Here is a 21,548-nt window from a genome sequence, read left to right on the forward strand (position 1 = left end):
AAAGAATTTCAGAATTTTATCATGAATATAAAAAACAGAATAATGTGAACTGTTCTGTAGTTTCTTTGATGAATCGGTGGTCCTCGATTCAGAAATGCACAAATAAGTTTTGTGTATTTTTAGCACAAGTAGAGTCATTGCATCCGAGTGGTGCAACGGAGCAAGACAAGGCATGTAACATTATCCTTTAATTTTCACAAATATATATGACTGATTTATGAACTAACAATATTCTTATGTATTTGTAGATTGAGAAGGGAAAAATTTTGTATAAAGAAATGGAGAAGAGTAACTTCACAATAGAGCATTATTGGTGTCTTCTGAGACATCAACTAAAATGACAACAACATATCTCTACCCTTAGGAAGAGGAGAAGACCACAAGGTGAAGCTGCTATTGACACGATGGAGGAGAACATGGAGGTTTTTGCTGAGAGACCTCTAGGCAAAGAGCTGAAAAAGAAAGGGAGAGGAAGTGGAAGTCGATGGAAGGCAAAGAGTCTGAGATCAGCATTTCCTTGGCTAAAATGACCGAGGATAGAGCCACGACCATAGAAGAGCGGAGAAATGCTGCGTTGAAGGCAGACCAAAAAAGCGATAAAATATTTGAACTAAAGAAGAAGAAGTTTGAACTAGAGAATAAGAAATTTGAAGGCAAGATGATGATGCTAGATCTACGCGGCATGAATGCCATGCAACAATAATATTTCCGTAATATTCAACTAGCAATTTTTTAGAATTCGAAATTTCATTCCTGAGGTAGATCTAACTCTCATTCGACACCTTATTATGTAGATATCTAACTTCTAATATTTATAAAACTAATTTTTTTGAGAATTTAGTGGCTGCCTAGCCACATGTGGGCTGGATAAATATGTGGCTGAGTAGCAACTAAATTCATGGACTGTGGATATTATCTTTGTTGGTAATTTATGGACTGTTTTGATAACTTTTCTTACTTTTTTGGTATATAATTTGTGGACTATTGGTAATTTCTGACTTAAATGGGACTGTGTTGGTATTTATTTGTGGGACTCTTTTGTATGGGTCTATTTTGTATTTGCACTTAGTTTGAGACTGTGTTGCCGGACTATTTATGGGACTGTGTTGCTAAATTTGAATGAGACTCTTTTGTATTTGCACTAAGTTTGGACTCTGATTTGTGTATGGCTTGTGTATGGTTATGTTTTAGTATAGATGGACACACATACTCCACTGATGTAGTATTATGGAGATGCATAATATGGTTATATTTTGGACTAAGTTTGGACACTGCCATGACAATCTTGTTGGTTGTTTTTTTCACTTCACATTTCTCTCATTAGTTTAATAATTTCAGGTTCTTCTATATATAATGATTGGAACTTCTATATTTTTTATAGGTGAAAAATAATAGGTTGAGGAAAAAAATTAGTTAGGAAACAATAATTTAAGTATGTTAATTAAATTATTAATTAACATATAGTTATTGTAATTGTAAAATATAAAAAAAAAAAATTAAAAATATTATTATTACAAAAATAATATTATATTATTATTTTGACTAATTTAATAGCTAATCTAATATAAATTCACCTAACCAAAGAAAAATATTATAACTAAAACTTGAAATTCTAACTTAAATTTAGACTTGGCCATCGCCATTGCCAATACTCTTATAAAAAGTCCCTCTTTTTCCCCCCTTCTCTCAACTCTCTCCGTGTTCAACTCGCGTGCCCGAGCAGTCAGCCAGAGAGAGAGAGAGAGAGAGAGAGAGAGAATCAGAGAGGGTCCCTTTTTCTTTTATCTTTCTTCGATTTTGTATTCAATCTAATAAACTTGCTGGGTCTAAAGCCACCAATTTGAAGTCTCAAAGCCCTTTCATTTCTTCTTCATCGTCATCGTTTTATTTTTCTAATCGGATCTCAATCTCCATATCGTTGTTTGATCCTTTGAATATCGCTGTTTTTTTCCGGTTGACTCTTGTGGGTTTTTTTTTTTTTTCCTCTCTTGAGGTTTACGTCGTTCAGGAAGCGGGATTGGGCGAGACTCTATTGAGGATTTTGCGGTGATGAATGATGTTGACCTCATTGGTTTGGTCGTGAAGTAGTATGGAAGTTGTTGTTGCACACCAAAACGATGACGCTTTACATTGGTCGCGAGGCTTCCAAGGTTGGTTAATGGTTACCCACTTACCACCCCTTTATTCGGTAGTGTCTTTTGCGAAATTATGCAATTAATTGGATTCCTTTTTATTGGCTTGATTCGTTACTGTTTGGGGATGCGAAGCTATGGAAAAGAGTTTGCGCAGAGACGTCGACAGAGATCAATCTTCTTTTAGAGAACTGGAAATACCTTCTCGCCGGTCTCCTTTTTCAGGTTCTCTATTTTGATGGATTATCCCAGTTTCAATTTCACAGACATATATTCATTTTTCTAAAATAACATGTTAGATTTTTTTTGAAAAAAATCCTTAACCTTTGAAACTCCTTTTTCACTGTTTTACTCTTGACTGAAATAATTTGGAGTATATATTGTGCACTTTTCTTGAAATGCAGGAATCGATTTGGTCATGTTGTTGGGTTTCTTTCAGATATGTTTGCTCCGATTCATTTTTGGGGAAGTTTAAACTTGCGTTTTGTGTCTATTTCTTTGTTTGTGAACGAAGGAGAAGTTCTTTGCAATCTGGCGTAATTTTCATTCAACAAGATCCGAGAAGCCCCTTTTAAATGTTTTTAGTTATTATTATTATTATTACTACTACTACTGTTTGCTTTTGACTTTCATCGGTTCTTAGCTAGGATGTTTGAATACGGTAGTCTTGTTGCCATGTCTTCCTTCTAGTTCTTACAGCTAAGTTCTTCATCATAGCATCCCATTGTGTTTTTGGATGTTATTAGAAGTACAGATACTGCATTTATATACTTGTAAATAAAAAAGGATCCTACCTTTATACGGTTGAAATTTTCTCTCAAGTTCGTGTTTGCTGCGATTAATTTTTTGCCGTCTTCTTTTCTTACACATGTCTAAGAAATCACAAGCATACTTCTGTCTACAGTATGTACATGGTCTGGCTGCCCGAGGAGTTCATTATCTTCATCAACCCGGGCCATTACTTCAGGATGTTGGGTTCTTTCTTCTTCCGGTCTGTATTAATTTATTCTTTTTTTCCGTTTCTGTGGAATGTACTTATTATAGGATTTTTTCTTATTTTTAATCTTTTCGTGAACATAGGAGCTTGGGCAAGACAAAGCATACATCAGTGAGACTCTGTTCACCTTCATTTTTATGTCTTTTATCTTGGTAAGTTTCTTCCCCATTGCATTTTCTATCTTGCTTATATTTTCTTTGGCAGTTTGCATCTTTCACCATGATGTTTTCCCGTTTGAAGAGCCGCATCTTTGTATAGATTCAAACTGCTCTCCATTTCTTGCTGCCTCTTGTATCCACATTGATAGAAGTCAATGTCAATAAATTTAAGTTTGATGCTCAGTGAAACTTGCCTATCTCTTGCACGTAAATGTACAATCTACATTGTTTTGGCTCCATGAGTGTATTGATTGTCCATCAAGGTCTTTGTTATCTGGGATTTGGACAAACTTGGATTGGAGCAACATGTATTATATTCCGGCATGGAGATAAGGTGCGTGAGGGGTGGCTTGCAAAGAAATTACCTGCTAAATTAGTGGTCGGGCAAGTGATTTTATTCTAAAGGAATGAAGTTCTTGTTCTGAGGTTTCTAAAGCAATTATTTTCTTATAAGATGCCTACAAATTATTTGAGTACTATTTTTTTAGTCTATAGAGGAGATTCTTTAGCCATGAGCTGCTTAATGCCTCAATTCTGAATGCTAGTAAAAATAAGACTTCATTTCATTAAACTGCTCTATAAATTGTGATCATATGGTTGTTTTCATTCACCATATCTGATGTCTCTTGTTTATTTCCTTTTTGAGTTTTGATTTTGCAGGACCCTTTTACTCTGAAAAGTATATTTACTATTTCTTGTTAATGCATATGTTGTATTGCAGTGGAGCTTCCATCCATTCATCTTGAAGGGCAAAAAGATCTACACAGTTTTAGTTTGGTGCAGGGTTCTAGCATTTTTAGTTGTAAGTGACAATTATCTTTTGTATGTCATTTTGGGCTGTCCATGTTTTGAGAATCCTTTTTGTCTTGAACTGATGCCGACTCATGGTAAAATTATGGTATCTGAGTTTCGTGTTAGACAATCTATTGGTTGTTTCAAATTTTTAGAGCCTGCCTCGTACCACTCACTAATGTGTATCGTTCGGCAAAAGGAGTTGTGATAGGTGCTCGCCTTGGAGAGTATACTATTACGCTATTGATCGTTTGATTGATTGATAACCGTCTACTTTCTTTTATCCATTTGTTTACAACAATTTGTATCTTTTAGAAGCAAACTTTCTTTTAGAAAAGTTCGATTAGGTATTATTGTACTTAGCAGTACTAATTAATATCATCATGCATGCTTCCATGCCTTTGTGTAGCTCTAAAACCTTGCTTAATAAACTAAATGATAAGTTAATACGACTTGTGTTGTAGCTGTAACAAACCAACCTTTAGTATTTTTTTCATTCTGTTGTTCTGCATGTTATTATAAAGAAACCAACCTGTTATAATAAAGAAAGAGTGAATCAAACTCTTGCCTTGATGAATCGAGACTTAGTCTCTTTCAGTGATTTTTTCATTCTGTTGTTCTGCATGATTTATTTGTTGGGTTGGGTTGTGATGGGTGTGTCAACTCTGGGATTTATATTGGAAAGATATCATGAATTGAAGTGACATCCCAAGTTTTCTGATAGTTTGTTGTGTAATTATTCACCGCAGGCTTCTCAAATTCTGCGGATCATCACATTCTATTCTACCCAGCTTCCTGGTCCAAACTATCATTGTCGTGAGGTAGCCTCCTTGGCAGTTTTTATGATTTTTCCGTGTGGCCTGATGTTGCAGAAAGTAACCGTTTATGTCGAACATTTTTATAATTTTTTTTACCAAATAACCTCCTGTTGTATTATGAAGGGTTCAAAACTTGCTAGGCTGCCTCGTCCTGACGGAGTACTTGAAGTCCTCTTGATTAACTGTGAGTGACTCTTGTATTACTGAAGTGCTTTGGTTTATTGGCAGGAGATATTTCAAATTTCGCTCATTTTGGTTTTTGAATATGTAGTTCCTCGGGGCACAGTTTATGGTTGTGGCGATTTGATTTTTTCATCGCACATGATTTTTACTCTAGTCTTTGTGCGAACATACCAGAAATATGGCATGCGAAGGTAAAGTACGCTTGTAGATACTTCTAAATCAAGGTTGACTTCCAAGCTGGCTGATCATACCAAAGGCTGCCTTACTAGGTGGTTTTGACTGATCTTAGATTGTCATTATGCATCACTGCAGGTGGATGAAACAGTTTATTTGGTTTCTTGCTGTGGTCCAGAGTTTTTTGATTGTAGCATCCCGCAAACATTACACGGTTGACGTCGTTGTTGCATGGTACAGTTTACTTTGCTTTTTTTAGATTTTTTTTGTAGTTTCTGAATGAATTTCTTTTTTCAATTTATTAGTAGCTCACTAAATGGTTCCTGTGCAGGTATACTGTTAATTTGGTTGTGTTCTTTATAGACAAGAAATTGCCAGGTTAGGATGTTTGACTCAGTTATTGCTACAATTTTTTATTGGGTTTGAACAATTGAATTAACTGATGCTCGTACTCCAGAAATGCCTGATCGTACTGGAGCAACATCATTATTGTTACCCTTGAACATCAAGGACAAGGATAGCAGGACCAAAGAAGAGAATCATAAGCTCTTGAATGGAAACTCAGGAGACCCTGCAGATAGGGTATAGTGAATCTGTTAGTTTTATCTGTTCTCATGATTAAAATATTTTTGCATTTGACCGTGACTTGGATTAGCATTACATGCTTTCTAGAGGTTGAGAACTCAACTCAATGGCAAGACTTTGGAAGATGGAAACACAGGCCATCTTGACGCTGCAATGAATGGAAGTGTATAGATAGTAGAGAAGCTGAAGCTGAAGCCGCTGCAAGGACAGGAACTACTACTACAAGGACTGCTGGTTAGATTATCATGCTCTGTAAGGAGCCTAGTTGATCGTCTGGTGGGCTGTTATTCCAATGTTACTGGTAACTAAATTTCTATTCCAGCGGAAATGGGATTTGGCTTGTGGTTTTTGCTTCCATTTATGTTCTAGTTAACATAATTTAATATCAGCATCGGCTTGTACCTTTTGAATTTTCCATGTGTCTCTTAGTTCGATTATATTTCTACCATGCAAATGTTATCCTCTTTTGTTTTTGGTGAATTACCCATCGTCACAATCTTTTAAGCGTATTTGGAGCCAAAGGCTGTTTTCTCTTGGGAGTGACCAGTATTTATTCTGTGATGCAAAAGCAGAACCTTGGGACTACGATTCTTATTTCTTTGATTCATCCCCTTGCCATTGGACCTTAATTTCTACTTTAGAAGAGTTGGGTACCACTTTGTTAGAGGGGTCGGTTGTTTATACCGTCTGTTCTTCTTTTGGTTTTTTTTTTTTTTTTTTTTTGGGGGGGGGGGGGGGGGGGGGGGGGGGGGGGGGGAATGGAGGTCGAGCCGCAATAAGAAATCCAATCGTTCCTCATGTTTTTTTTTTCTTTTTTGGATTTGGTTGGAGATTTCATTCGAGGAAGGGGCATGCCAATTGTTTGGTGTTGTCAAAGTTGAAATATGGCTTAGGATTGGCCGATCCAGGTCAATGGGACTCGTCAAAGAAAGTCGATTCATACAACACATTAGAGATCCGGATATGCAGCGACATATGAGTCTCACGCTTAATTTGGGCGGCTCAAAAGACTTGTGCATTGACATTTTGAATGGATCTTGAAGATCTAGTGCGCATCAGAGGGATCAAACATGATTGGACATGATGAAAATGAAAAAAAAAAAAAAAAAAGAAACCAAGAAAAAGATCGTTTGCAAAAAAGGACAAGTAAGAGGAGAGATGGAGGAAGAGGAGGAGAAGAGTGGAGTTAAAAGAAGGGAAAGGTGTATGGAATTTGGAGAAAATGAGAAGAAAAAATATGAGAGAGAGAGAGAGAGGCAATGAGCATGACCTCAAAGTTGGAGGTTGGAAATCCAAATCTTGTTGCAAATGTTGACTAGGTGGACACGAGGATGCACATGACTCTTTACATATTTATATGGCTCCGACATGTGCCGATGTTACATCTAAGTTATGAAGTTAATGCTTCCTGTCTGTTGGCCCCCATACCCCACCCTCCTGTCGATATTTTGCTCTGCTCTGTATCTGTTCGCACACTTATTTGGGTAGGCACTACTAGGCAATGTGTTCATTTAAAACGAGTGTCTGCGACCGCTCCTTGCCTCTCTTCTCTTCTGTTTACCACGTCTGACACACCTCACAACTCTGTACTGCATGAAATGCTTCTTTTCTGCTCAGCTACTCACATTCACGTTCGTCCATAAAGTAAATCTCTTTTGTGGCAATGTTATTCATGTGGAGTCCACGTTGTGTGATGGACAAGTTCTTGAATGAAAAAACCCGTTACGTCCGTAACCCTGGTTCCATATTTCGTTCCCCTCCCAATCTGCTACAAGTGGGAAATGGTGAGTTTCACCTAAGTTTAAATTTCATCCAACTTGAACGAAAAGCCCCTTGCGTCCATAACCCTGCTTCCTCATTTCGTTTCCTTCCCATGCATGCTGCTACAAAATCCACTCATCTGCAGCAATAGCTCTTCCGAAACTTCTCCCTCTCTCTCATAACTACATAACTATTACGAAGAACCCAAAGGTTTCTCAGTGCTGACTTCATCATGGAGAGTATAGTGCCGCCGATCGTAACGCACGAAATTTACTCCTAGGATGCTAAGTCACCGATCGATATAATGGGGTTTTTCCCTATAAATAGGCATAGAACGAAGCACACAACTCACACCAGTCATCTCTTCTCATTTCGTGTTTCTCAGTTTGTTACTCTCTCTCTCTCTCTCTAGTTCTCCACGTTTTGGTAAATCCTCTTCTAGTTAGTTTCTGTTAATATTATTTTTGGTATTGATTGTGTGATTTTCTTTGATGCAAGTCTCATCACACAACGTGGACTCCACATTTATAATATTGCTGAGGTTGAACTTGCTTAATGTTCCCTTTCAAATCCCCTAGCCTCGATGGATTCAGTGCAAGTTTCTTTCAAGATCACTAGGATATAGTAGGGATTTTAACATTATTTAAATTAATGGACCTACATAGATTACGAATTTCACATTGTATAATTGCCTAATATAAGTTTGGATAATATTTGTAAGGCCCAATAAATGTGATCAAAAAAGTGACATAACTGAGCCAACACATCTCTTGAAACCCATGATTTGGTCAGGTCATGAGTATAAAGTGGAATGGGTCCAATTCATGTGTAGAGATTCATTGAGGACTTATGTAATTCCATTATTTTATGATGGACAAAACTGGAATTCTGGATGTCATATAAGGTCATGACCCTCACTCTAAATTCACTTTTTACGCTACACATTCCATCGTTGTGAGTTTTTTTAGAAAGTAAATATTGGACGTAGAAGATCATACCGATGTGCTCTTCTATCCAATGGCTATAAGTATGCACTCTTTATTATATTTCTACATGTGTTTGACAAGAGATATGAGTGTTTTCGGATTTTATTTAAAATCCAACAAGGGAATGATGTGGTTCAAAAGTGACTTCTCTCTCCCTTTCGTTGTACTTCATCTTCACTCCCTTGTGCAATCTCAAGGACCAACTCTTCTTTCCTCTGACAGCCTTAAATTACTACACAATTTCTCTATCTTCGATGGTGCACTCACGACTCCTCCAGACTAAGGACTATGACCAGATCACGAAAGACTAAAAAAACAACCTCCTCTGGAATCGCCATCAGAGAGTAGACTCGTAGGTCTTATGATCTTTTTGGCGATTGAGACATGACTTATAGAGGGAAAATAACATAATCTAATATGAGAAGTTGAGTTTTACTTGGTGCTGTGAACAGAATGGTTGAGCAAATGATAATAAATTGAAAATCTCGTATTGTTAATTAATTTAAATCAATGGTTTTGGAGGAATATGGGCACAAATTAATTGATTTTAGTGAGTATTATATAAAGTCCAAAGGTCCAAAGAATACGATGTATAGTGTTGATAAAATAGACTTTCAAGTCTTACGGCTCTGCATCATTGTTGCTTATGGAATAACTTTACGAGAGGGTATTTGGATTTTTTTCTAGTGTTGCAACTCCCGCTTAGTGTTGTTAAGGGTGTTGGATTCTTATTTGTTTCTGCAAAAGGACAGCATACCTAAATCTTATCAAATATGTTAATCTTTTATTTAGGTTTTGAATGATATTGTTGTCGTTATCATGTGGTTATCGTGTATCTAGGTAAGTGTGTTTAATTAATATGTATTTTTATTAAATGTTTCCGGGCACTTTCATTTTATTGAACATGTTATGAAATGTTATTGATGAAAAAAGTTTTTTGCATTGCTTAATAAATGTTGGAACATCTCATGGCAAATTAGTATATTATGAAATGTGTGGCTTGAGCTTATAAGGAAATAATGGTTTCATAACATGAACTTTTACCTATGTTGTCATGGCATATTCATAGAAGAGTTTTTAAAAAACTTCATGTGATTTATGGTACGATTATATTTGCATTAAAATATGTATTACAATTTTTTTATGGAATTAATCGCATGATATGATATATGATGTTTATATTAGTACGGTATCGTTAACATATTATATAAGGGAAGATGACTACATTGAATGATTTTGAGAATGGGGAAACTTGCATAATGATAAATGTATGGAGATGATAATTACATTGAAAGGCACCAAGAATGTGTAGACCCTAAACAAAGAAGTAAGTGGGAAGGAGAACTACACCGAATGATATTGAGAATGTGTAGATCCCAAATATAGATGAGTTTATAGGAATGATAACTACTATTATAAGGTGTAATTCCCTTTGAGGAGGTATTTGTGGAAATGCTTTTACACTTGGTACAAGATTCTCAATTCACGTTTAGTACTATGATTTTAGTTCTCATTTTTATTTTCAATATTTATGCATGATTTGATAACTGAGGCTCCTATGTTACACCCGGCTTAATCGATCCTATTTATTAAGCTGTTGACTTATTTTCTACTTGTACAACTTTTTATTTAACATATATTAAAGAGGAGCATGCAAATAGGGAACCTTAGAAGATACATGAGAGGGTTAGAAGGAAAGCTATAAATAAGTGTTGTCTATGGAATAGTCTAGTGCTATTTTTCCTTGAAATTTTATGAAAGAACAATCTGAGTTAGTTTGATGGTTTGAACTCAATTTATTTTATATGGAGCTTTTTAGTTTATTTTCCTATTTTTATCATTTAAATTACTATTGTAACATCAATTGGTTCACCTCCAATTTTAAGAAAAAATGGGGACGTGACAAGCACCACATTAAATTGAGACATTTTTCAATTGTATATTAACCGTTGTGAACTACACATCATAGATGTGTTGAATATGTCAATAAAAAAAATCTACAAATTATTATTTTTTTCACAAGAAACTCTTTAGAATGGACGTGGTGCTATTTGGGGTTTAACACCCTCCAATAGAAAACGCCACCTCAGCCTTCCACAACTTAAATTTATGAGCCCTATCACAGGGAATACATTAAGCACAAAAACACAAGAACTGGGGAGCTCATCTGGGAACCAAACCACCGCACTAGAATAGGGGAGCCATCTGGGAACCAGATCGCTACATGACACCACACCAATCGTTGCCCACCAAGTCTCGTTGCCACCACACTAGACGTGCCATTGTTGCCCACACGCCGTTGTTGTTGTGGACACAAGGAGGACGACGACGTGTGGGCAACGACAACATGTATGGTGTGGTGGCGACGAGATTTGGTGGGCAACGGCTGGTGTGGTGTCATGCAGTAATCTGGTTCCCAGAGGAGGCTCCCCTATTTTAGTTCAGCAATTTGGTTCCCAGATGAACTCTCCAAGTTCTTCTGTGGTGTCGTGGGTAGGTCTTTTGTTTTTGTGCTTAATATATTCCCTACGATAAGGCTCATATAGTAAAGCTGTTGAAGGTTGAGGTGAACTTTTTTCTATTAGAGGGTGTTAAACCCCAAATAGCACCACGTCCGTTACAAAGAGTTTCTTTAATTGAAACTGTTTCTAGTACTTTGATGTATGGGGTTGTTTGCAGCAAGCCCATACAAATGATAGCCCATGGCACATGGAAGTTCTTTCCTTTTGCGTATCCTTGGTTAAATGCGAGTTGGGCCTTTGGGATTCTTGACTGAGGTCATTAAAATTTGCATCCCTCTCCTGCTACTAATTGCGCAAGCTTGGATTATAGAATTATTAATCTCATTTTTGAGAGAGAGAGAGAGAGAGAGGTATTCAAGATCTTTCCCAGCTCCAAGTTGGTTCGTTGGATCATGATATATATATATATATATATATATTGTAAATGGATATTACTATAGTTTACTATAGTTAGGTCGAGATTGAAACCAACACCTTTAGGTTACCTTTTCTACACTTTTTGGTCATGATAAAATAAAATAAAAGATACATTGGAATTGGAACAAATGTCCAATGGAATTCCTATCACTGGCAGGAAAATAAAAGTGAATTCTCGTCAGCAACAAGAAAAACAGGCAAATAAGGATAAGGTAATTTATAGCATTATTGAAAAGTACACTAATGAAAGAGCCAGGATATGTTGGATCTTTATTTTCTTTACCCTTTCTGTACTCTGTTTATTTTTCAAGGATATGGGCTGTACCACAGCTAGTTTTGCTCTGTTCATGTGGTCTCTCTCTCTCTCTCTCTCATGATGCCATGATGCGTGTTTCTGTTGACACTCGACGACATTGGGGTCCCATAACTGGGTCATCCTATATTAGGGTAAAGGCCGGTGATGCCCCCCCACCTTGTGGCCATGGCCACAAAAAGTTGTGGCGCAATTTAAGCTGTAAATTAAAAAGACCAAAAAAGTATGGTCAATAAAGAGAAGCAAGATGGAGTGATAGAGCATGTTTATGTCTCACAAGGGAGTGATGCAATGCAATATAATCATTTGAAGCATGTCCAAGTAACCACCACCTCTCTCTCTCTCTCTCCCCCACATGCTCCATCTTTTCTCTGTAAAAAGGGAGGGGTCCTCTTGAACCCCATATGGGTGGTACTCATAATAACACCACCTGTCAAACACATAGCAGCTAAACTTTGTGTATGATTTTTTGTTTTTCTTTCAACTTTGGTTATCCTTGCCGGGGTGTCGGATCTTAATGTAGTGTTTGCTCAGTTCTGGTCCCAAGTTTTGCAGAAGCAATATCAGAGAGAAGGGACTAGTACTAATTAATAAGGTCACGGCAAAATGAACGGGTTTCTATGACAACGAGGTTTCCAAAATTTAAAGTAAGTGGGGAATGACAGATTTCCATTTTTGTTCTCATGATTTTAGGAGTTTTATTTAGAATTTTGTTTGTTTAGGAGTCATATTTATAACTTCCTAATTGTATTACAACATCTATATCGATAGCCATTGTTAAGAATAAAAAACATTGATTGACAGGTAAAAATAAATAATTAAATCTATCCCTTCCTATCAATTTAAATTTTTATGACAAACGGTGATTTCACAATTCAATAATTCTTCAGTGATGCAATATAAAGCTACCAATTGTCCTAAAAGTAAAAATTGATGAGAAGATGTTTATACTTATGAGAATTTCATTCATCTCTATGTTTCTTTTCGTGATGAGATGTTGAGCTTTATTCTTGTTTTTGTAAATCTTAAAATGAAGGTGTGAGTGACTGACTACCTAAAAATCAGCTACAAAGAAATAGTACTTGTGGTTATGTTGATGAAATGGTTGAGACTGTCATGAGTACTACTTTCTATTTTATTTGTTAAATTGTTTTCTTTTTTACTTTTGGTTGTGTCTGCCTCAGGGATACAAAAGGGTGGAAGGTGGATCTCTCCTGCTCTCGATATGCGTTACAAGAGTAATATTGAAAGTGGAAATATATATATATATATATATATATAAATAATTAGTAATATATAACACATTTTGTAAAGGTAGAAGTGAGTTGGTATAAAATTAATTAATTAAATTGTGAATAATTTGGCATAGTAATTGTGAGAGGGTCTATGAGGCCATATTTAATACGCATGATTTCCTATAATGTAGAATGCATGATTTCCTGATTTGAATATATCACATTCACCCTAAAAACAATAATAAATGATTTGGTTTCATTCATTCTCACATTAATTTTTGATCAATTCAAGGAGGAGTTATTTTGAATGACTCCTATTAATTGAATATGATGTCACGATTATAAATATAATGTAAAACAACAAATATAGTGTAAAACTTGACAAACAATTGGCTTGGTCTCATAGTAGTTGTCGTAGAGGTAGTTGTTAAGAGAAATGATTTGTACAAGTCTCAAATAGACAAGTCGTATACAAGTCTTTGTAAAAAAATAGATCATACCTAAAAAAATAAAAAATAAAAATTATTTATTATTAGTATGACCTTTTTTTTTTTTTAATAAAAAATTTGTATGAGACTTATCTATTTGAAGTTTGTACCTATCATTACCCTTTATTGTGCTAGGAGGTGGTTAAAGAACTTCCTTCATGCATTGTTTTTGCATTCTTAGATGTGGGCAATTGGACAACAATTATTTCCTTGCAAAAGAGAGTATCAATACACTCTGGAAAAGTAAAGGAAGAACTAGACATTTTGAAATACTTGCACAAAAAAATAAAAAAAATAAATAACAAACCATTGATTTGCTATTTGGAGGTATGACATGAATTAGGCTTCACTTGAATAGTCAGATGAGATGATATTTGAATAATAGTGAAATAATTTATAAATAATAGTAAAATTATTTGAGTTAAGATGTTTTATGGAGTTTTAAAAAATGAGAGATAAAATGTTGAATAAAAATATTATAAAGTTAAAATATAATTTTTATTTTAAGATTTGAACAAGTTGAATTGTTTTTTATGGTTTATTTGGAAGTTTAGAAAAATTGTAATAATTAGATAAAAAAGTTAAAATTTAAAATTGAAGAATGTTTGTATTCTTGGTGTTTTGATGTTGAGATGAGATGAAGTCAGATGATCTTGCAACCCAAATGGGGGCTTAGTGATGTCTTAATCCAAAAAAGGAAAAAGAAGAAAGAAGAAAAAAAAAAAGGAAAAATGGTGGTCAAAGATCATAGCAAAACTAATAAAAAGAAAAGAAAGGAAAGTAACTGTTAAAGAGGGAGGTCTAGTGGATGGTAAAAGTATGATATGAATGTGGAATGCTTGTATACATTTATAGCATGTAAATTCTGTATACCTATTTAAAAAAATATGGTTTATTATAAAAATAACAATTTATTTTATGTGAATTTTAAATTTATCTATATTTTAAAGAGAATGAGCTAGATTTACACGTATTAAACTTCAAATATGATTTCTCGATATGACTTAGTGGTGTCTTAATCCAACATTACCTGAACTAATTGGATTCTGCATCGTCTTATTGTTTGACCCAAACTTAGAGGATAACGATTGTTAATACCTACCCACTAATTCTCTATCACCAGCCTAACACCTCATTTTCCTTTTCTTTTATTTTCTTTCTTTTTTTCCCCCGTTGAAAGTCATTAGGGCTCGTTTAGATAAAAATTAAAAATAAAATAAAATATTATTTTTTAATATTATTATAATTTAAAATTTTAAAAAAGTTAAACTGTTTATTATATTTTATATTAAAATTTTAAAAAAATTATAATAATAAAATAAAATAAAACGAAACGAAACGAAACGCGTATCCAAATCGACCAATATTATAGGAACAAAATCTATAGGCTAGACTTAAAGAGTTTGACACCCTGCCACGTTGGCGTCACTCATTCTCTCTTTATTTATTTTTTTAAAAAGAGAGAGAGAGCACTAGATTGGGGATGAAACACACCACGTGAATATTTTCTTAATTTTGTTTAATTTCTAATCATCAAATATTGCATCAAATTAAATAATAATAATAATAATAATAATACCAATAAATTAGTACGGACACATATTCTATAACGAAGACACAAAAAAGACGGTTAAAAAAGAAGCAATTTAAGAGCTTTGTGAATTAAATCCAATGATATCAACCAACGATAAGTTGTTCTCTTTTTTTTTTTTTTTACTAATATCTTATATGAAAGTTTTAATTATATGGTTGAGAAGTTGGTTTAGAATATTGTAAGATCATCAGAAGAGGTTTGAATTTCTTTGAGAATACTTGAAGGATAAGTGTTTGAAAACTGCATAGTTTATACGGGAAGTCTACGTTTCTTCTGAGTAGAACGAGCTGTAACGTGATTTCATCCTTGAATTATTCAGCTTAATTCAATGAGTCGTAGACGCTCGAGCGAATATTAAAAATATAGAATAAATACGAACTCTGAGAGAGAGAGAGAGAGAGAGAGAGAGGGAGGAATGATGAAAATGCAGAAAAGCATAAAGCAGAATGTAATGAAAAAAAAGGGTGCTTTAGGAGACATACATGAAACGTGAGAGACTCCATTCCAACACACATGACATGAGATGAAAAATGGGCTCTTCTCTTTGTGTTTTTTTTTTTTTTTTTTTTTTTTCCTTCTCTGATTAAATCAGTAATCCACATTATCACTGCTGCCACTACGGCTTGAGATTTATAGACGGAGAGAGACAGAGACAGGGATAGAGAGAGAAGCTGAGTTCAAGGAAGCAACTTCGGATCCAAAACCCACGCACTCGCCACCCTCTTTCATTTTCAGGCAAATGAGCACCGCCTAATCCTTCTTTGACACCTCCCTTTCTTATTTGATTTGCTCTCGACCTCTCCGATTTCTCCTCTGTCCAATGGGAGCCCGTTGCTCCAAGTTCTCTCTCTGCTGGTTCCACTCCCACCTTAAACCCTCCGTCCTCGAATCCTCTGATCTCGGTATCATTATCATCATAATCATATTTTTTCTCTGGCCCTTTTCTTTTTTGAGCTTGTGTGTTTAACAGTGACCGGTTCCGTTGTTTTTGGTGGCAGATAATGGGGGCAAAAGTGAAAAAAACTCGTGGCCGAGTTTCATCGAGTTCAGCCACGAGCAACTCAAGGCCGCAACGTCCGGGTTCTCCTCCGACAACATTGTCTCGGAGCATGGTCTCAAAGCTCCCAACGTTGTTTACAAAGGAAAGCTCGATAATGGCCGTTGGGTCGCCGTTAAGCGCTTCAACAAGTTGGCATGGCCCGATTCTCGCCAATTCCTTGTCCGTTTACCAGCTCCCGATTATCGACTTCGTTTTATTTTTTCGCCAAATTATCTGTTTTACTTTTCAAAGAAATATATTTGAATTGATGGCATTGAATGTGGTTTAGGAGGAAGCAAGATCGGTGGGGAATCTTAGGAGTGAGCGATTGGCGAATCTGATCGGATGTTGCTGTGAAGGGGAGGAGAGGTTGCTTATAGCGGAGTTCATGCCCAATGAAACGCTGGCGAAGCATCTCTTTCACTGTGAGTGTTTGAACTGATCTGGGTTTAACGAGAAAAACCTAAGTAATTAGTAACTGTCTCTTTTCTTCATCTCCTTACATTGAACGTTTTAGCTTCCATCCCTGGATGATTAGGATCCTTGAGTTCTTTTAGTCAACTCTAAAATCTACCATAATATTTACTTAAAGGGTTCATATTTTGATGATTAAGTATGAAACTTCTAAAAAAATGGTTAGGAATTTGCGAATCTGAAGATCTTGATCCTCTGACCACCTGTAGTAGTAGAACTAAGGTACCCAGCATTTGGTTATTTTTTCATGGTAACCTGTCGCTAAAAGTGGTCCGTTCTGTTTGCTTTGGGTTATGGACTCTGCCTTTGAATTGGTAATAGGGGAGGCCCAGCCCATGAGATGGGCAATGAGGTTGAGGGTGGCGCTTTATCTGGCACAAGCGCTGGAATATTGCAGCAGCAAAGGACGGGCATTGTACCATGATCTCAATGCGTACAGGGTCTTGTTTGATCAGGTTATGGTGGTTTTCTACACAAATATTTTGCTCGGCTTTTCAAATCTGTGATATTGCTTTGGTTTTTTAATTTTGGGTCGGCTGCTGAACAGGATGGCAATCCGAGGTTGTCTTGCTTTGGCCTTATGAAGAATAGCAGAGATGGCAAGAGTTACAGCACGAACTTGGCTTTCACCCCACCAGAGTACTTGAGGACTGGTACATATACTTTGTTACAAGATTTGTCCAATCGGTTATTTTTTACATGAATGTTAGAACACATTTTTAATCAAGATACAGTATTTTTGGATTTAATGAGCAAGGGTTAAGACTGGAAATGTTGTGCCACTATCAAAGAAAGTTCTGTTTCAGATTAGAAGCATATTTAGTAAATATGAACGAACTAGGAGCCATATGGGATTTAATTGCATTAGTAACTGCATTATGGTTGCTTGTCTAATTTTTTGGAATATTTTTTAGGTTTTTCCTTATCTAATTTGATACTTCAGTTGGCAGCTTGATATGTCTTTGTAATAATAAACGGCTAAACTCTTTCTCTCTCTCTTTCTCTGTCTTTTCTTTATCTAGAACTCTCAAACATGGAGCTTGAATAATTTTTTTCTTTTACAACATAGCTATATTCATATTCATCGACATAAATTGTGGCTCTTATAAAGGTTACTGCAATACAAAAAGAAAAGCTAATCAAGAAGTTCCTATGTAATATGGTATGAAGCAAGTGTAAACAATAAGTGTACACATGCATCATTTGGTTTTCAGTTAAAGCAAAAGCAAAGTTCAGAATTTATTTTGTTTCTATACTTTGCAGGTAGGGTGACTGCAGAAAGTGTAGTTTACAGCTTTGGGACCATGCTGTTAGATCTTCTGAGTGGGAAACATATCCCACCGAGTCATGTAGGTTTTCTTCGAAGTTCTCATTCTCAAATCTTCCTGTATTTATTGGTTGCAAAATAGACAGATTTTGTACAGCATACAATGTCATAAGTATTGTTCAATATTAGTTTGATATAAGGTGCATGAGTAAAATCATTTTCAATTAAATTGGAGTACATTTCAAAATTTGGGTTTCCACAATCTCTGTTTTGCTCGTAGGCACTTGACCTGATCCGTGGCAAGAATTTTCTAATGCTGATGGATTCTGCTTTGGAGGGTCATTTCTCTAATGATGATGGAACTGAGCTGGTGCGTTTAGCTTCCCGTTGTTTGCAGTACGAAGCTCGTGAGAGGCCAAATGCTAAGTCCCTTGTCATTGCTCTCATGTCCCTTCAGAAAGAAACAGAGGTACTCCCCCCCAATATTTGATAAATCTCTTTATGTGTCATAGTTTGTAGATTTGTCTTGTTGTTTCTTCATCAGAACCATTTTGTATCTTCCACATTGATGATGGGAACATTATTTCCATGTTCCCATCATCAATGTGGTTTATTCTTCTAAAAAAGTGATGTTATAATTTTCTCAATCATGGGTTTAGCCTTGTTCCTTTTCTTCTTACTTCTTTTTTGAACAATAAAAAATTTATATATAAACATCAAGGGTGCATAACCCATGCACGCAAGTAGTAAACAAGAGAAAAACACCAATGGAAAAGCGAAGTTTAACATGGTCTTTGCTCATGATTTTTGTTTGTCTCAAATTTAAATATCCGTGAGAAGCTATATTGTTTGTTAAAACTCCCCTGGGAAGACTAATTTCTCATTCAATCCTATTCTATCAGGTTCCATCATATGTTTTAATGGGTATCCGGCAAGAAACTGCATCCTCCATACAGCAACTGACATTAACACCTTTCGGTGATGCTTGCTTGAGAATGGATCTTACTGCCATACATGAAATATTGGAGAAGCTGGGATACAAGGATGATGAGGGGATTGCCAATGAGGTTTGCTACTGCATTTCCTGCACTCCATTTTCTTTGTTAAATTTTGAAATATGTGGATATCAACTTTTGAATAAACATTATCAGCTGAATTTTCATTTCTCCACTTACTCTCTTCTCTCTCTCTCTCTTTCTCCCTCTCTCTCTCTCTCTCTCTTCCCCCCCCCCCCCCCCCCCAAAAAAAAAAAAAAAGGAAACCGAAAATGTAAAATCACAAAATGCCATTTCCTTGGACAATATATTATTGACATGTCAACGCTAATGTATTTTATCCTTTGAACTGTTTTTTCCTCTTTTCACTACACTTTTGTTCTGATTCTGCTCGACTACTTTTCAAGTTGCAGCTTTCTTTTCAAATGTGGACAAGTCAAATGCAGGAGACCTTGAATTGTAAGAAGCATGGAGATACAGCCTTTCGAGCTAAGGACTTTGAGACTGCCATTGATCGATATACAAAAGTAAGTCCCCAGCTCTCTAGAAATCATTTTGGGCTGGGCTGGCTAATTGGGTGCACATAACTTGTGCAATGCAAAATTATAGAGCAAAGAAATGTGCTTTCTGTTGTCATGTGCATCTGAAAGGCAGATTGAGTAGTGGTTTGCCAAACTAAATTGGTCTCATTTATGTGTATGATACATTTTAGAATGTTTTGCAGAGCATATTTGTGAAAATGTAGTGATTTGCAAAAGCATAGAGACATGGAAAATGTGCATAAGATTGAGTACATGTTGAGGTATAGGAGCTTTCTGGTTAGTAGCATCTGAAGTGCATGTAGTCATAGACATTTAAGAATTGGGTTCATTTGGCCGGGTTTTTTCTTTTTGTTTTCAAATCTTGCCGGTTTGTGCAAAAGGCTTGAGATGTTCTTTGTCTTGTGTAGTTCATAGATGGCGGGACCATGGTATCACCCACTGTGTATGCTAGGCGCTGTTTATCTTACTTGATGTGCGAGATGCCGCAGGAAGCTCTTGGGGATGCTATGCAAGCTCAGGTGGTGTCTCCTGAGTGGCCTACTGCTTTATATCTTCAAGCAGCTTGTCTCTTCAAGCTTGGGATGGATAATGATGCACAAGAGACACTCAAAGATGGCACAAACTTGGAATCCAAAAGAAACAAAACTTAATAGTGTATAGATTTTCTTTTCAGTTTTCATTTTAGTGGCTTTTTTTTTTCCTCACTTTTTTAATTTTCCAAATAGTCATGCTTAGTCTTTTGTATCTATCCTTCATTTGCTGTCTTTTGCCATTTTGAGCTTATTGCTGCATCAAAAGACTCTCGGAAAAATCACTGTTGGTTAATTATTATGTTTCGGATGTTTATTGTAATCTGGCAAGAGTCCACTGGTCCCTGTCAATGATCATAATGGGAAGATCTCCGTCGTATAGTTCTGCAAATGCGTGGATTCCTTCCACCTGTTGTTTTTTGGGTTATTGAGATGACTGCTAAGTTTTCTTTCAGATGGGGAGGCACTGGCCTTTTCGGCCTTGTTTTTAGCAACGACCCTGTAATTGTCGGCATGCGACTGCCGTTTTTAGTCCTAAGAAGAGCAATGTTATGTTTTTTGTTTTCCATTAAACGTAACAAATATACAAAATAAATGAGTTTTTTTGCAAGGCAGCAGCAAGATAACCTAGAAGTGACCAGATCCACCCCAATACCTTGCTCCGGCTCCGTGGTGGACAAGGCGGATCTTTGACCACCCTGCACTAGGTTGGTTGGATCCACCGGGATTCGGTCACCCCTTTTAATTGGACGGTGTAAAAGACTAAAAGTTAGGTTTACGTCATTTCTAGTAGATACTGGGAGAAGGTATTTTTTTTTTCTTGACAAATAGTATTAGAATAATATAGAGGCACCTTAAAAAGTTATTACAGACCCTTTTTTTTTTTGGGGGGGGGGGCGGGTTTTAAAACATTTGGGTAATTTTATAAGAGTATAAAGCCAAACACATTATTTGTTGCGGCCCATTGCACTAGTTGATGCGGCCATCACTTTTGGTTTCGATGAATTTTCTGTGCACTCCCACTCTGGAAGGACTTGAGTGGCACTAAGATGTATGTGAGTATATTAGAGATGGTCCAATCTAGAGATGTAATGAGATTTAGAATTGTATTAGTAATCACTTGGCTATCTTCTTCAATGATGATATCGCTGTGTAGCTTCCTCAATTGCCAGCTTAGTTGCCATGGCTTCTCCAAAAGTTAGATTTATTGAAATCTATGGCAATAATTGAAAAAAGTTGGAAATTATGGTACTACTCTCTGTTGGAATTCAGTAGTTTTGTGGGATCTAAGATCAATTTGAGCCATTCTTGTAGAGAAGAAGTAGCAAACGATGAGATATTGAGTGGCCAAGGGGAAAGTCTCAAAAGAATACATGAGTGTGCACATTTTAGGAAGAGGTGGTCAGTTGTTTCTTCTTCTGTATGACATATGGGACGGAGATAATCATTTTCAGATAGTGACTATGGAAGTTTCAGCCTAGCTCTTTGTGGGAAGAATGTTGGAGATGACTTTCCAAAGGAACAACTTCATTATGTCTTGAATTTT

The 21,548-nt window shown here is 36.0% G+C and overlaps 2 protein-coding genes across 7 annotated transcripts; both read left to right on the plus strand.

Annotated features, from left to right (window-relative positions):
* Positions 1 to 1,658: 1,658 nt before the first annotated feature.
* On the plus strand, positions 1,659 to 6,249 carry LOC121265614 (phosphatidylinositol:ceramide inositolphosphotransferase 1-like). Of its 3 annotated transcripts, none has more exons than XM_041169297.1 (12): positions 1,659 to 2,150; positions 2,268 to 2,357; positions 3,037 to 3,123; positions 3,213 to 3,281; positions 4,009 to 4,089; positions 4,829 to 4,900; positions 5,021 to 5,081; positions 5,169 to 5,271; positions 5,393 to 5,488; positions 5,586 to 5,632; positions 5,712 to 5,836; positions 5,910 to 6,249. In XM_041169297.1, the coding sequence occupies exons 1-12, from the start codon at positions 2,118 to 2,120 to the stop codon at positions 5,931 to 5,933; spliced, it is 888 nt and encodes a 295-aa protein (XP_041025231.1). In that variant the 5' UTR covers positions 1,659 to 2,117; the 3' UTR covers positions 5,934 to 6,249. The 3 variants fall into 3 exon arrangements, with proteins under 3 accessions (XP_041025231.1, XP_041025230.1, XP_041025232.1); XM_041169296.1 differs by having other exon boundaries at positions 5,927 to 6,249; XM_041169298.1 differs by lacking the exons at positions 1,659 to 2,150; positions 2,268 to 2,357; positions 3,037 to 3,123; positions 3,213 to 3,281 and adding an exon at positions 3,336 to 3,621 and having other exon boundaries at positions 5,927 to 6,249.
* A 5,190-nt stretch (positions 6,250 to 11,439) lies between these two features.
* Positions 11,440 to 20,420, plus strand: LOC121266164 (serine/threonine-protein kinase BSK6). Of its 4 annotated transcripts, none has more exons than XM_041169902.1 (11): positions 11,440 to 11,458; positions 15,798 to 16,057; positions 16,154 to 16,374; positions 16,484 to 16,619; positions 16,990 to 17,123; positions 17,216 to 17,321; positions 17,932 to 18,017; positions 18,216 to 18,404; positions 18,838 to 19,002; positions 19,338 to 19,457; positions 19,880 to 20,393. In XM_041169902.1, exons 2-11 carry the CDS (start codon positions 15,976 to 15,978, stop codon positions 20,120 to 20,122), a joined length of 1,482 nt encoding a protein of 493 aa, XP_041025836.1. In that variant the 5' UTR covers positions 11,440 to 11,458; positions 15,798 to 15,975; the 3' UTR covers positions 20,123 to 20,393. The 4 variants fall into 4 exon arrangements, with proteins under 4 accessions (XP_041025836.1, XP_041025837.1, XP_041025835.1 ...); XM_041169903.1 differs by lacking the exon at positions 11,440 to 11,458 and having other exon boundaries at positions 15,561 to 16,057; positions 19,880 to 20,126; positions 20,329 to 20,420; XM_041169901.1 differs by lacking the exon at positions 11,440 to 11,458 and having other exon boundaries at positions 15,561 to 16,057.
* Positions 20,421 to 21,548: the final 1,128 nt, after the last annotated feature.

This window comes from Juglans microcarpa x Juglans regia, chromosome 5D (genome assembly GCF_004785595.1).
Source record: "Juglans microcarpa x Juglans regia isolate MS1-56 chromosome 5D, Jm3101_v1.0, whole genome shotgun sequence".
NCBI lineage: Eukaryota > Viridiplantae > Streptophyta > Magnoliopsida > Fagales > Juglandaceae > Juglans > Juglans microcarpa x Juglans regia.

Excerpts from the sequence above, each read along its gene's own strand:
- LOC121266164 (XM_041169902.1), top strand. The coding sequence starts at position 15,976 with ATGGGAGCCCGTTGCTCCAAGTTCTCTCTCTGCTGGTTCCACTCCCAC. Across the intron at positions 17,322-17,931 it reads ACCAGAGTACTTGAGGACTG|GTAGGGTGACTGCAGAAAGT; the intron begins GTACATATACTT and ends TATACTTTGCAG. Across the intron at positions 19,458-19,879 it reads CCATTGATCGATATACAAAA|TTCATAGATGGCGGGACCAT; the intron begins GTAAGTCCCCAG and ends TGTCTTGTGTAG.
- LOC121265614 (XM_041169296.1), top strand. The coding sequence starts at position 2,118 with ATGACGCTTTACATTGGTCGCGAGGCTTCCAAG. Across the intron at positions 2,151-2,267 it reads TTGGTCGCGAGGCTTCCAAG|CTATGGAAAAGAGTTTGCGC; the intron begins GTTGGTTAATGG and ends GGGGATGCGAAG. Across the intron at positions 3,282-4,008 it reads TTTTTATGTCTTTTATCTTG|TGGAGCTTCCATCCATTCAT; the intron begins GTAAGTTTCTTC and ends GTTGTATTGCAG.